Source organism: Lonchura striata, chromosome 1, assembly GCF_050655825.1.
Source record: "Lonchura striata isolate lonStrDom1 chromosome 1, ASM5065582v1, whole genome shotgun sequence".
NCBI classification, from domain to species: Eukaryota; Metazoa; Chordata; class Aves; order Passeriformes; family Estrildidae; genus Lonchura; species Lonchura striata.
Window position 1 is genome coordinate 11,610,690 of NC_140703.1, and position 14,274 is coordinate 11,624,963.

Consider the following 14,274-nt stretch of genomic DNA (forward strand, 5'->3'; position numbering starts at 1 on the left):
CTCCTTTCCTGACTGCTTAGAAAAACTAACCAAACAAAAATGTTTCTTTTTCATTAGCAGAATAAAATGAATGAAGAAATAATTTCCCTCCCACATCCTTTTTTCATCTCTCTTATTCATCCAAAAAAACCCCAACAAGAAGACTGTCAGCCAAACAAAACAGAGAATTTACTTTCTCAGCATAATAAATCACCTTTGCTCCTAACCATCCAAATCATAAAGTCCTACACACCCTGGATAGCTCAAGTAACCTAGTCTGAGATAACAACCACCTGGCTTTTTATTATTTTTTAGGGAGAAGCTTCCCAGACACTATTTCTATAATTTCACATAGTCCCAGAGGTTCAAAACTCTCAATAAGCCATTTTAACAAGAAAATCCTGATAGTCTAATATCTAGGCCTGTAAATGACCCAAAACTATAGAGATCTAACACATACTCTATTTGCTGCAGGCATTTATTTTCTTTTACTATCTAGGTCATCAGTTCATGACTAGGGACAAAAGAAATCTGTAGAGAGTTTTGACTCAATGAGAAGTTTTCAAATTCCTGTAAATCCACAGAGTATCTGCAAAAGAGCTCCATTCTTTTTTGCTTTACCTTCACAGTGGAAAGTAGAAATTGGTCTAAAATAAAGCTGACCGTAGAAAAATACACTCTTATTTCACATTAAAGAAGTACTTCTCACTACTGCTGGGTGAAACAATACTGAGAAACCATAGTTATGCATGTCTAATGCTGAACTTTTTAAGTGTTAAGAAGACAAAAATAGCTGGAGCAAAGGACATCACTGATGCAAAAGAACATTTTTGAAAGTTGTGAGAAAAACCAGAAGGAACACATAGTCTTACAGCTCTAGGGTCAAATATGATCAGCAATAACTTGGTTCAAAATGCCAGCAGATGAATGACCATAGAGAGCCTTTTAATCTAACACTGAATTATGATGAGTTTTAATTCCAGTACTTTTGGTTAGTGTGAACAGCATCTATAGATCTGATAACCTCACACAGTGGATGACACTACTACTGAGCATGCCCTTGGGAGCACAGGAGGTCAGTGTGGTCCCAAATGCAAAATCTAGTCCCTGTGATAGCCAGCACAAGGCAACAGACCCTGGTGCTCTCCTCAGCCCACAGATGTTTGACACTGGGCCATCTTTTGCCCTATGTCATGACACCCCTTCCCTTTCCCCTAATTCCAGAGAGCAACCTCACCCTTCAGAGACATCTGCTGGGAAGACATATCACATCGAGTGTCCACCTGTGCATGGTTTACCCTATCCAGCACAGAAGATTCAGGGTTAATAATGAGCCATTTAAACCAATTAGAACAACGCTGGGCATTGAGCATGACCTGAACACTTGAGACTGGTGGGCTTCTTCCTCACCATTTTCTTACAGCAGATGGAGAAAGCGCCTCAAAGAAGTATTTGGGACAGCTGATGCATCCAAATGAGGGAAACGAGGTTGGTGAGAGGCTTGGAACACAAGGGAGCTGGGGGTGTTTAGCCTGGAGAAAAGGAGACTCAGGGGTGACTTTATCTCTCTCTACAACTCCCTTAAAGGTGGTTGCAGACAGATGGGGTTGGTCTCTTTCTCCAGGAGGCAACTGACAGAACCAGAGGACATAGTCTTAAGCTGCACCAAGGGAAATATAGGTTGGATATTAGGAAAAAGTTTTTACTGAAAGAGTGATGAAGTTCCGTAATTGTCTGTTCGGGGAGGTGATGGAGTCACTATCCCTGTAGTGGATGTACTTAAAAAAAAGACTGGATGTGGCACTCGGTGCCATGGTTAGTTGAGGTGTTAGGGCATGGGATGGACTTGATAGTCTTAAAGGTCTCTATCAACCTTGTGGTTCTGTGATTCTGCAATTCTGCAAGAGCTGCAGAGAGGGAGGGAACATCCACATGGTGTTTTTCAGGCCATTTGCCTTGGTTTGGCACATGGATGGAGACGTCAAGCTCCTTCTGCCCTCAGTGCCACAGGAGCTGTGTGGCCGTGCTCGAGCCTGCAGGGCTCGCTAGCCTGGGCTCGGTGCCACGTTCACCACAGCCAGCCCAAGCTCACATCTGCCTGACAACATCTGCACAGCCACGCTCCTCCCAACGGCAAACCCGAAACGCAAGCTGCAAGGGGAGAGTCTTGTAAATAGCTTAGGATTTACAGTCCCACCAACGTGTAGAATTCGAGCTCTGGCTCTTGGCAGCTGTGGTCAGGGCTGGAAACTGCTCGTGGATGTGTTAGCGATGAGAAGTTTTGTTTCAAAGGGCTGAGTCTGAAAAATGAAGTGAGGATGATCAGACTCCAAGTAGGATGGAAGAAGCAAAAGAGGAAAATAGATACCAAAATAAAATTCTGTGTGATATTTCTCCACTTCATGTTAGTCCAGGCTATTAATCAGATTTTTTACAACTTTCCAAGCTGAGTGGGATCCTCTGCAGAAGGTAGCATTTTTTACAGCTCAGCCAAAACCCCAACAAACAATACACAAAACAATGTGACAGATTATAATCAAAGACTAATGGACGACTGAAAAGAGCTTGGGTATGCCTATGATAATTTTTTAAAAATTACATGGGAAGTAGCAGAATAGCAGAAGATACCTGAGAACACTTTGTCTTAGCAGAGAGTGGCTGTGCAGATGTGGAAACCTGAGTGGTTTAGACACTGCAAGGGAAGAGGCAGGAATGCAGAGAGAAGTCAGGGCAAAAATGGGAAAGGTGTCCTCATGCTAAGGCAGAAGACAGAACAAGCACTTGGCAAAGAAAAGAAGGGAGAAGTGATCCAGAAGAAACATCTTCAAAGATTTGTGGACTCTGGAGAGAAAAAAGATTTCAGCAGGAGGAATAGGGACCCTGAAACAGAGCTTTAAATGTGAACACGAAACAAGAGTGTCACATTTTGGAAGAAACAAGAAGAAACAGAAGGATTTAGAGGAATTCTCACTATCCACTGGGACAGCTGTGTGGTTACAAATTGTTTTTCACAATTTTTTACATTTTATTCCCCTCTTGGGGTGCCAAATTCAACTCACAGCAGCTCCAGCTGTGTCACCTGTGGAAATAATATTAAGAACAGAAGAAATATAAATCATTAATAAAAACTACTCTTGATCCTTGAGGAAGCCACCACTGTAGGGATCAGGAGATGAAGTAAAAAAGAAGTTGAGTGGGAAGCCAACATTCCCAGGGAGTAAGAAAATGGACTTGGAAGAAAGGAAATTGCTGGGAGGCAGCACATATTGGGAATCAGAACAAAAAATACACTTCTCTTTCTAACCCTCTTGGGGCCTATAGGAAATTGCTTCTTGCCCTTTAATCTGCCCCAAAAAAGAAAAACAATTAAAATGAAATAAAACCCCGAATGGTAAGTCCTTGCTCCCTGCCTTCCCCTCAGCCCCATTGCTTGGTGTGCTGTGCACCCAGGCCGTGTTCACTCGTGCAGCTCTCCACAGCAGATGCAAATATTACCATTAGAATTACAGCTTCTACAGGAGTGTGCATTCCTTTTCTGTGTATCTAAAATACATAATTTGAGGAAACTAAGGTGTTAAGAGATTAATGATCAATAAATAAATGAAAAAGAGAGGAGGCCAGAAAAAAAAATAAAGAGAAATGGAGAAGAAAGAAATAAGGATAAACATATTGAATTAATTTGGGGTGGCACTGCAACAATATGGTTTCTGTCAGGAACATTGCTGTAGTAATGGGTTAAGACTGTTACTCCACACAAAATGCCCCAACAAATTCTATCAGGTTTTTTTTATATTTCTCTTGATTCATGTCCACATTGCAATTTTTCCCTGCAATTTAACTTTAGAAACAAAGACCCCTTCCTAAAGAGGGAATTAATTTCGGTCTTTCCACCGTTCCCTCCAATACTAACAACACTTTCTCCTTTCCTTTTTAATTGACAGTCATAGCAATTTCTTCCACTTCCTTTTTTCTTATGATCAAGGTAATGTTGGGATCCACCTATGTAGTTTTAAACTTGCCAAAGCACGATGACGCTATGACTGGTCCCACCAAGAAGAATGAACACAGCTCTTTGACAATTCATTTACAAAAAAACTGGGGCAAGCACAGGAAATATCTTCCTGTGGATGGTATTGTTAAGGAGGTTTTCCTGTCACAACAGAAGATCAGAAGGCTTTGTTTTCAAATTTTGAAAAACATTTTCATCGCTCACTCATGTAAAAACAGCATTGCGTAAGATGTGATAAATGCTGCACTCTTGTGATGTGCTATTTAAGGGCTAGGAAAGGAGATGGGAATTGAAAATTTAAGTTGCAACTCATCTAAAATAAGAGTGCAAGTCATTCAAAACTGTTGATGTCACAAGACAGCCACACAAAAAAGGAATGAAAACCTGTATGCATTATTCATCTTGTAACTTTGATCTTTTAAGCTAAGAAACTTGAACAAGGAAAGATAAATGGCTTCTCAAGCTTTTTCTTTTAAAAATCAAATGAGGATGATTCAGGATAAATGAGAGATAAGAGTTAATACGAAAGAGGGGGAAATTGCAATCACAGTGCTGCATGGAAGTTTCAATGCAAAGGCTTTGCTTTTTGTATTCAATTACAAAGGATTTCTTTCTTAGGTACCAGCATCCTTTTTCATGTGTATGTAAAAGATTTTACCTATTAAAATTTCATGTTCAGTATGCATAGCTTTTTTCTTCTACCACCTATACCATGACTTGATGTGAACAATTAGGAAGCTTTCTGAAGCAGAGGCAACCAATGGTCATGGGGACGAAACAGACCCAGCTATGAAATCCTGACTTCCAAACCTGGCTCAAACATCAGCTTGGTCTGGAGCTTATGCAAGTTATGTACACTTTCTCCCACTGGGAAGGCACTGATAATTAAGGCACTCTAACTGCATCCTGATTTCACTGAGGCTTAGTCAATTATGCAGGCATTGCTGCTAAAACATAAGACAAATTGATAGATCCAAAAGCACATGGAGGTTGCCCTGTCTAGATGGAAGAGCCACAAAATCCTCTCTGAGCGCTCTAGGCTCCTGAGAGTTTGTAATTATTGCCAGTTTTTGCCTAAAGATATGCTCAAAGGCCCCACCATCTTGGTTAGATTACTGATGTCAGTATCTTATAGAGAGACAGCTGCATTTGGGATTCACAAAGAAGGCAGAGCAGCAATGCAGCTCCTCGAGGGAGGCTCTGAGCAAACCTGGCACAGGCAGACACCACCGCAGCCATCACAAATCACAGCTCACCAGCCTTTTCCAGCAACAGCAAAGCCCAGGGAAGAATGTCTTGACTTCACAGCATGCTGCAGGAGGGTTTGCTTATCTGAGCTTCCAAATTGTTACCTCCACACAAGCAGGTATCGCTAATCAGGTGATAGAGCCAGACAGGCTGGGTGGATGGGAGCACACATTGTGAGATGGATGGAGAAAATGGCTGGGGAATAAAGAAAAAAATTGGTGAGGTGTGTGCTAGGAAGGCAGTGGGAACACCAGTTGAAAAGTTGAAAAGGGACATTTCTGGGGTACAGCAAAAGGATGGGTGAGAAGTAAATGAATGGAAGCACACTGAATTCACAGGCTTACAAGCAACCAACGCTGACTGTGATTGCCTGAGCAAGTCACTGCTAATGGCACTCCCAGCCACTGACACTCTGCCAACTGCACCCAGACAAAATACATTTGGAAAGACCAAACCCAGTGATTACAGCAGTCAGCAGAAACTCCACTGATTGCACTTCCTCCTCAGCCCCAGGGAATGCAAACTCACAGCTTTTGGCACCAAGGTGACACACGTGGCTAGGTCCTAATGACGCTGTGCTGCCATGCAAAAAAGATGGCTAGACGGATGGGGCTGGGAGCAGGGCTGTTCCTTGGGAGGATGCCTGGAAGCCTGGAGCTCTGGCCTAGAGATTTGCTCCCAGCAATGGGCAGGTCTATGAACTTCACCAGTGCCAAATGTGCAAACACCAAGAACGGCTGGAAACAGAACCAGGAGCTTCCCCACCCTGCTGCTCTCCCTCCTCTCTCTCTCACGGACAACACCTTGCGCCTTCTTTCTCCACCAAGTCTCAGCTCCAAGAGGAGTGTCCCACAGCCTCTCCTAGTGCAGATGGATCATGTAAAACACTGGAAAAATACATCTGAGCTTTACACTGTTTGCAGTGAGAAATTAGAGCTATTCACTGGACTGAGCTAAGGCACCCCTTTTCAACTATATATATACACACACACACACATATATATATATATATATCTATATTACAGAGGGATTCTTGATTCCACAGTAACCCCAGGAGAAAAATTAACTAGATGAGCATGGAATCACACTAGTTCTTCTCAGTCCTCATGATAATCGTTTTCCAAATCAATAAATTAAGCTAAAGGTAAGTGTCTGCTTCTCAGGCAAGACTGTTCCAGCTACATTTGTAATATTTGGAGACGGAATAGTCACATCAAGCATTTGCTTTTGTACCATGGTGTACAGAACTCCTATGAGGAAAATCATGTTGAGCCCAATGCACTGAGAGAACTGTTTATAGACAACACGCTCAAGAGTAGAGAGAAAAGATATTTTGGTGACAATTCTTCATCAGGTGCACCCAGCAGACATTTGTGCACTGAAGAGCCTACACAAAGCCTCTAAAACTGGGCACTACTGGGAGAGCTGTGCTCAAATAAAATGCCTGCTTCTATAAACTCCTTCACAGATAATTCTGCCCTCACCCTTAACTTTCATTTCCTATTTGTTCCATTCCCTAGTTTATAACCTAAAAGTCATACAGTTTTTCTCTTCACGGCACATTTATTTGCCCTACAAATAGACCAAAAATATGAAAAGACTGATTTTTATTATCTTACCTACATAAACACATTGATTCCCTTAACTCTACCCAGGACAAAATAATATTTTCTGTTTATTGCATTCCTGAGGAAGTCATACCTTAACTTGGATCTTACTTATTTGCTATTTATCTACATCTTTTGCTTTAAATTCTCAGTCAGGAACAAAGCTTCCAGTTCTGTTTTTCTGGCACTCTTAGTACTCATTCTGAAAAGTCCAGTTTTTCTGACTCATAAATGACACTGTCACTGCAGAGAAGAATAAATGCTTCCATATATTAAAAACAAAGTTGCTTCATGCAGATACTATCTTCTTGAATAAAGTATAAATATGAATAAAAAAATATGTCAAGCATCATACCTTATTCAGAAAAAAAGTAGACTCTTAATGTTTATTTTAAATCTCTTGTCAGAAAGGAAAGCATTAATACAACATGCTTCACATAGCCTTTGACACTTAGAAAAGTCTTGAAATTGTAATGAGTCAAAGATCAACAAACCTATATATTCTATTCTATTCTTCTATATTTAGAAGTGGAGCCACCAAAACTTTTTCATTTATTATATATCCAGTGGTATTACATGTGCATTGAACACCAAGACATATAGTTTGACATTTCCTGATCTGTTAATTTCATGGCTTAAAAAGAAGAAAGTTACACTTGTATTATGGAAATTTACCGGCACTGAGTCAATCAAAATTTTGCCACCACATGAAGGTAGGTGCTCATTTTAAATATAGACAATTAAAAAGAAAGAAAAATCTGTCAAACCCTATCAATTTCATCCTCATTTCAGCTTTTGTACTCTTCTAGGTTTTTTTTTTTTCCATTCCAGTTGTCAGACTGAAATAGAAATGCCTTTAAGGAGATGAATGAACAGAAATGGAATTATTCTAAGTCAAGTTTCACACTTAGCATTTCATTCCCATCTGTCCTTTAGTAAGTTGTCCATTCTGTCCCTGTCCCCAGTCCCCTCCCTGCCACTAGCAACATCATACAGATGGTTACTGCAAAGCTGTAAAGAGGTACATCTGAATGCATATTTATCCACTTGGCAAGATCCTGCTACAGCTGTAAGAGGATGCAAATCTGCATGACAATGTTGCTTCAGGCTCTGTGGCCTGTGTCCGGAAGCCCCCATGATGTCAATAGTGCTGCTGAGGACAATGCCAGGCACATATGACACAGCTAACCTGGGCTGTGGCAGCTCTGTTAATTTACACCTCTGGAGACAAACCCCATTTGGGTACAAGTGTGAATCTACACCTACATCAAAACTCATTTTCATTTGTTTGTTTCTGGGAGGAGACATTGATAACACACAACAACTCTGCCAGATGACATAGTGAAAAATTACTGTGTGGGTGAGCATTTGATACAAACATCAGAAAATAAAACCAAACTGAGGGGCTTTATTTCATCCTAAGAAAAGCTGTAACAACTCCAAGACACATTGCCAGTTAGTGATACCTACTTTTGTTCTGGGTATGTCTTTGTTCTGGCAGCTGGAACTGTTTTCATAGCAAAAGAAATGTACTTAATAGGCAACACCTGAAAATCCTTCGAGAGAATAAACTATAGCAATAAAAAATGCAAGTTTAGAAAGCGCTTCCTGGAGGAAAAAAAAAAAAAACAACATAGGTAGCACTGGAATCTTCTCTTTATCTCAGGTCAATTGCCTTGTCACAGTTGGAAGGAGATTTGAAAAGGAAATTGCAAGTTCTTAGCAAGTATGATTGGAGGAATGGAGTTAATAGCCAGCAATCAGTATAGGTTGGGTAGGGTACTTAAAAATTTAAATGTATGCATACGCCACAACTGCAAAATGCCTGGGCTTTGCCCTGTTTGTAAAAAATAAATGGAATAACAGGCAATTTCAATCTCAAACCAAAATGGTAATTTTATACTTAGGTTGCTGGGGTCTAAGAGTATCTTTCCCTCATTTTGGTATGTGATTGAGGCATGTAAATGGTATGTGCCTCTAATCCTGCTTTACACTAGAAATCTTTCCAGTACCAACAGGACAGTATGTGCTTTCAGATGATAGTTTCTCTCATGTGGAAGGATGTTTCTCCTATCACCACATTGGCAGTGAATAACTGATTTTTGAATCCCATTTTTCAATGCCATTTCTGCAAGACGTTTAGGCTCACCAGCTTACTGTTTCAAAAGGCTAATTTTATGATTTGAGAAGCTGCTTTATCCATACTCTAGAATACTCATGCACTGTATTCAGCAAGCTACAGATACAAATGAGTATGACAACACCTCTAATGAAAAAACAGATTTACTTAAGATTGCAGGATAAGCCATTATATCTGTAAAGAAATGTGCCTATATCCCCAAACCTTTTTTTATCCTTTCTAATACAACACACAACTTTCCTGCATGTGCTATTTTCAGCTGAATTACAAAAGATCTCACCAAGACTACTTGTAGTTTCTCTTTCCAGCTAAAGGCAGATATTACAGGTTGCAAAAATTTGTAGGTGGATAAAAAGTGTGAAAATTATAGGACAGTGATGAGTATGACAAGTTTCATTTCCACAAGCTTCTAATTCTTTTGAGGAAGAGAAGGACATAGGTTTTGCATAGGTCTCTTTAACAAACAAATGCATAGCCTGCAATGAAGTACTAGGAGATAAGAAATTACATTCCAAGCTAAATGCAAACTAGCCCTTGCCTGTGAGGCCAGGAGAGGACACATCCTAGGAAGGACAGCACAGCCAGAGATGCCCACAGGCTCAAGTGACCAGAAATTTTGGATTAGTTGATTCTTGTGTTGTTTGGAAAACCTTTTTATACTTACTGTAATTCTCTCATCTTTGTCATCTAGAGGGGTCCCATCTTTCTTCCATGATATAGTTGGCTCTGGGTGACCTCTCGGGGGCTGGCATTCCATCACTGCAGGTTCCCCCACAGCTACCATGACATCTGAGGGATTTTGTCTGAAGTCATCCCGTAGAACTGAAAGAATAAAGGCAATGAAGCAAAAAATTACTCAATAATATATACTAATAGTGCAGCAAACTGTTTCTTATTGGTCTTTAATGGTGCCTGTTGTCACTGTATTTTACATTAACAAACAGATCAGTTAATCACCAGAGCTGGAAGGGGACTTTTTACAAGAGCATGTTGTGAGAGAACTAGAGGTAATGGCTTTGAACTGGAAGAGGGCAGGTTTAGATTAGATATTAGGAAGAAATTCTTTACTGTGTGGGTGGCAAGGCCCTGGCATGGACTGGCTGGAGAGGCTGTGGCTGCCCCATCCCTGGAAGTGCTCAAGGCCAGATGGATGGGGTCTGAGCAACCTGGTCTATGGAAGGTGCCCCTACCCATGGCAGGGGGAGTGGAATGAGATGGTCTTTAAGGTCCTTTCCAACACAAAGCATTCCATGTTTCAGTATCCTGAGCATGATTTCAAGCACAGTATCTTCTGCTGAGGTAGAATGTGACTTGGGGTGAAGCACTACCAAGGTTGCTTTCTATTCCTTTTTTCCTGAGATACAAGGTCAGCCTGCCAGTAACTCAGAAGTTTATTGTCAAGGGTTGGCCACTGGCCATAAAATTTGGACCCATTTCTGAATTTTGGGCAAAAATCAATGAACTAAATAAACTTCCCAGTTCTTTGATGGCATTACAAATCACTAAACATTTGCCCAGCCTTAGCCAAACTCCTATTTGCATTTTGGCTTGTGTCTTTTTAAAGGAAAAATATTAAAAACCATTCCTGATCCCTGGTAGTTGTCACTTAGCCTAAACCAGGACCACATCCTTTATTTAGAAGTCAATTTTACCACCTTTTCATGCAAATAAACATTTTTATTGCAGCTTCATTACTAGAATTTGTTCTTTCTCATCGTTTGGCCAAGCCCAACTCTAGTTTCCTCCAGTCATCCACTATGGATTTTATCAATAGCTGTGGGATTATTTTTCTTTCTGGGAAAGTACAGACATCACATCCTGTGCTCAACAGACCACTACACAGGGACAAGGTTTAACAGCATAATGGCATTTCTAAGCCTTGCCAAGTAAGTGGCATTAGGTTTAATCTAAAAATAAATAACTCAAATGATAACAAACATAACATTCTAGTCCTCTCCACTGCTGTTCCTCCATCCACACTGAACAAAGGATAGGGTAATGGAAAAGCACACTACCCCCAGAGGACTCTCAGGATTTTTACACAGCTGTATGTCACTCTTGCTACCTGCAACAATCTTGTGTCCATAGTAAATAATACCACGAAGCTGCAGCAAAATATATATATATATCCTCCAAGCCATGGACCCCAGATACATGGACATTCACTAGTAAACAGGAGTTTATTTGTTAATGCTGCTTCAAGGGGAGGTGAGATTTATGTCAGCTGTTAAGGAATGTGGTTGCTCTTACAGATTGGCAGGTACAGTGCTACCACTAAGCCATCCCCCTCTGTAAGGTCTTTCACACTGGTAAGACCTTTTAAAGTGGTCTGAGGGCAAATAGGTCACCTGCTTTGGGACAGAGGTATATACACCTTCCTCATGCCTGCTTTTATTAGAATGCAATACACAACTGGGAAAGTTCCACATTGATACAAAAGCGTATGCAGGAATCAGAAATAATAAATAAAGAATATGTTGCCACTATTCTAGATAAAGGACATAAATTCCAGAAATAACAAAGAATATATGTGTGTCAAAAATACTTAAATATAGTACAGATCTCACCAAACATTTGAATTTACTAAACCTCTTTCACCCTGAAGCACTCACATTTCTAATATTTCAGTTCAATTACTGAAATTTCTGGATGCCCTGAAAACAGCATATACTGATGCTCTTAAAGAGTATAGTCAAGGATAAAATGTCTCTATCACATTAACAATACAAACTAATAGAACAGAATTATAAGACTTAAAGAAGATATTACAGAATAATTTAGATTGGAAGGGGCCCCTGGAAGTCATCAAGTCTACAACAATAAGATGCTTTTGCATGACCATGTTCTCTTGTACAGATTAGGTCTCTCCAACAGACCTAGTGTACAGAGTTTATTAAAAAAAAACAACCCAAAAACCAACACAACAAAGAAAATGTACCTATTTCTTACTGTATAAAAGCCTGAAAAAACATGCTGAACCTTAGATCAAAGTATTTATCTTCCTTAAAGCCAAGACTCATACATATTTTCCTTCTATGAAGTTGGGAAAAACTGAAAATATTTTCAGTTCATATTTTTAAAAAATATCAATCTTTTAAACTCCCTTCTGCCTTGAACAAAACTTTATTATGTTCAATCCGCATTCTCTTACATCTTGCTTACTGTATTCCCTTATATATCTATGCACCAAAATTGCACTTCAAATTCATTTTTGGTTATGGAAGTGTTAAAACACTACTCACATACACTGAAAATGTTACATATCCTTGTTCTGCTTACATTGAGTTTGGTGTTAATGGCCAAAGACAATTTCTTGTGTTCCCAAGAAACCCTCAAGCCATCCAGACACATGGATCACTGTAAATCATGCACTGCAAATGGACAGCTGGACACTGCTTCTATTGAAAGTCCAACAATTTTTTCTATTTAATACCTTAGAGACGTAATCTGGCTTGGAGCCACTGATCGTATTATTTAATTTTTTCTTCCTACTTCTTCAAATTAAAGAACATTAAAGAAGACACAGAAAGTGCCCTAAGTTACTAACCCCTCCCTCCCAGAGATCCAGTTCCCAGTGCCAACAACACATGAAAGTGCACAAGAGTTGATTTGCTGTGCAACAGTTCTATTGCAACACAAAAAAAGGGGTGTTTTGACCATGAGTAAGAAGCATGTTATTACTGCTGAAGATTGTATCACTTGGATAAATTTAAGAGACATATAAAAATAAGCAGCCTGAAGTTTTAAAAAATTAAATCAAGTGATCTTAATAACGCATAAGTGCTTTTCAAGTCTGAAAGAACTCATAAATTTGAGAGAAAGGACTATAAGATAGCACCTCAGATGGCTTTAGCACCTTTGAAGCAACAAAGAAGTCCAGTACTTACATAATAAAACCAAATTACTTCTGTAATTTCTACACTTCTTAGTCTTATAATAGCTTGACAAGCACAGTACCTTGCCTGCAAACCAAGACCTTTCCTAAATTAACCAGTCTTTAATAGAATGCCTAGGAGGACATCAAAGGTCCAGGCCACAGATACTTCAAAACAAGTATTTTTTTCCCCATTTACTATGAATTATTTTGGCACTAACATCACATAATGAAATGCTAACAAAATATAATCCATTAGAGATTACTCCACAGATAGTCATCGTAATTATTTTTGCAGCTGTAAAGTAGATACATGCTCTGTTTTGTTTGCCTCAGGCCCTGGCAATCTTGAATGAAGTTATAAATCTAAAATTTTCAGCCCTTACTGAAAAAACCTGAACTTTTTCTTTCCTGTTCTTCATAGTCAAGGCTTACTGTAAATTGAGAAAACATTTCCTTTTTAAGTTATATTAGACGTATACTTTGCAATCCACGACAGCAAATGCTTTTTGTCACCTAAAGGTAAAATTTCACCTCTTTCTACATATATGCAGCTGGAATGAAAAAAAAAGATATTAAGAAAACATTTGATTTTATTTCATTTTTAAAAAGAATCTTCAAAGATATAACATTCTCCTCCCCATTTTTTGCCAGACCTTGGTTAAGGTCTTCTTTCATTTTATCTGATATTTTCTGAAATTAAGGTTGATTGCAACCATCATGACAGCACAGCTGGGACAAGTCCATGATCTTGCTGTGTGAAGATGCTCAACTATTCAGGTTCCAAAGCAACCTTTGTAGCTCCACTTAAAAGTCAACTGCTCACACAACTACTTCATATCATGTACTCTTCAATCCACTAAAGATTTATACTTTCCCCAGAGAATCTTTCTCAGGGAAGAAGGGAGCTGGCAACCACTTGAGAATAAATTTTTATTGATAATAAACATGAATTTCTATTCACAACCAGGGATGGCACCAAAACAGTGCTTTGCAAAATGCAGCACCCAATGGTTTTTTCTTAAATTCTTTGTTGCCTATTATGAAAAAGAGTAGGGGACACTACAAGGTGAAATGGGAGGAAAATAAGCAGGATATTTTTGCCTATATAAACTATAGATAATTCAGAAAGATTACTGCTGCATTTTATCTTTAAATAACTGATTTGAAAGGGATATATAAAAGTCAAGATAAAATAAGCCAACCAGAAAGTTCTAGTCAATACTTGAAAAGAATGAATTTGTAAGGATCACACTAATTACCATCAGACATTGTGGATATCATGCCTTAACAGGTATAATTTAAGATCTGGAAATCAGAAAATTTCCTGAAAATTTTGATTACAGGTCTGTTCCAGTCCAGACACTTCATGCCAGATCAGTTCAAAGCAATGCACCAAAATATATCTGAGATCCCT

The 14,274-nt window shown here is 39.3% G+C and overlaps 1 protein-coding gene across 11 annotated transcripts in view; it reads right to left on the reverse strand.

The window, feature by feature from the left end:
- Positions 1–14,274, reverse strand: part of ROBO1 (roundabout guidance receptor 1) — a 684,183-nt gene that overhangs the window by 102,012 nt on the left and 567,897 nt on the right. For all 11 annotated transcript variants that reach the window (XM_085589936.1, XM_031505944.3, XM_085589954.1 and 8 more), the window contains one exon: positions 9,648–9,805. In XM_085589936.1, the coding sequence (XP_085446062.1) occupies positions 9,648–9,805 (158 nt within the window). The remainder of the gene's footprint in view (positions 1–9,647; positions 9,806–14,274) is intronic.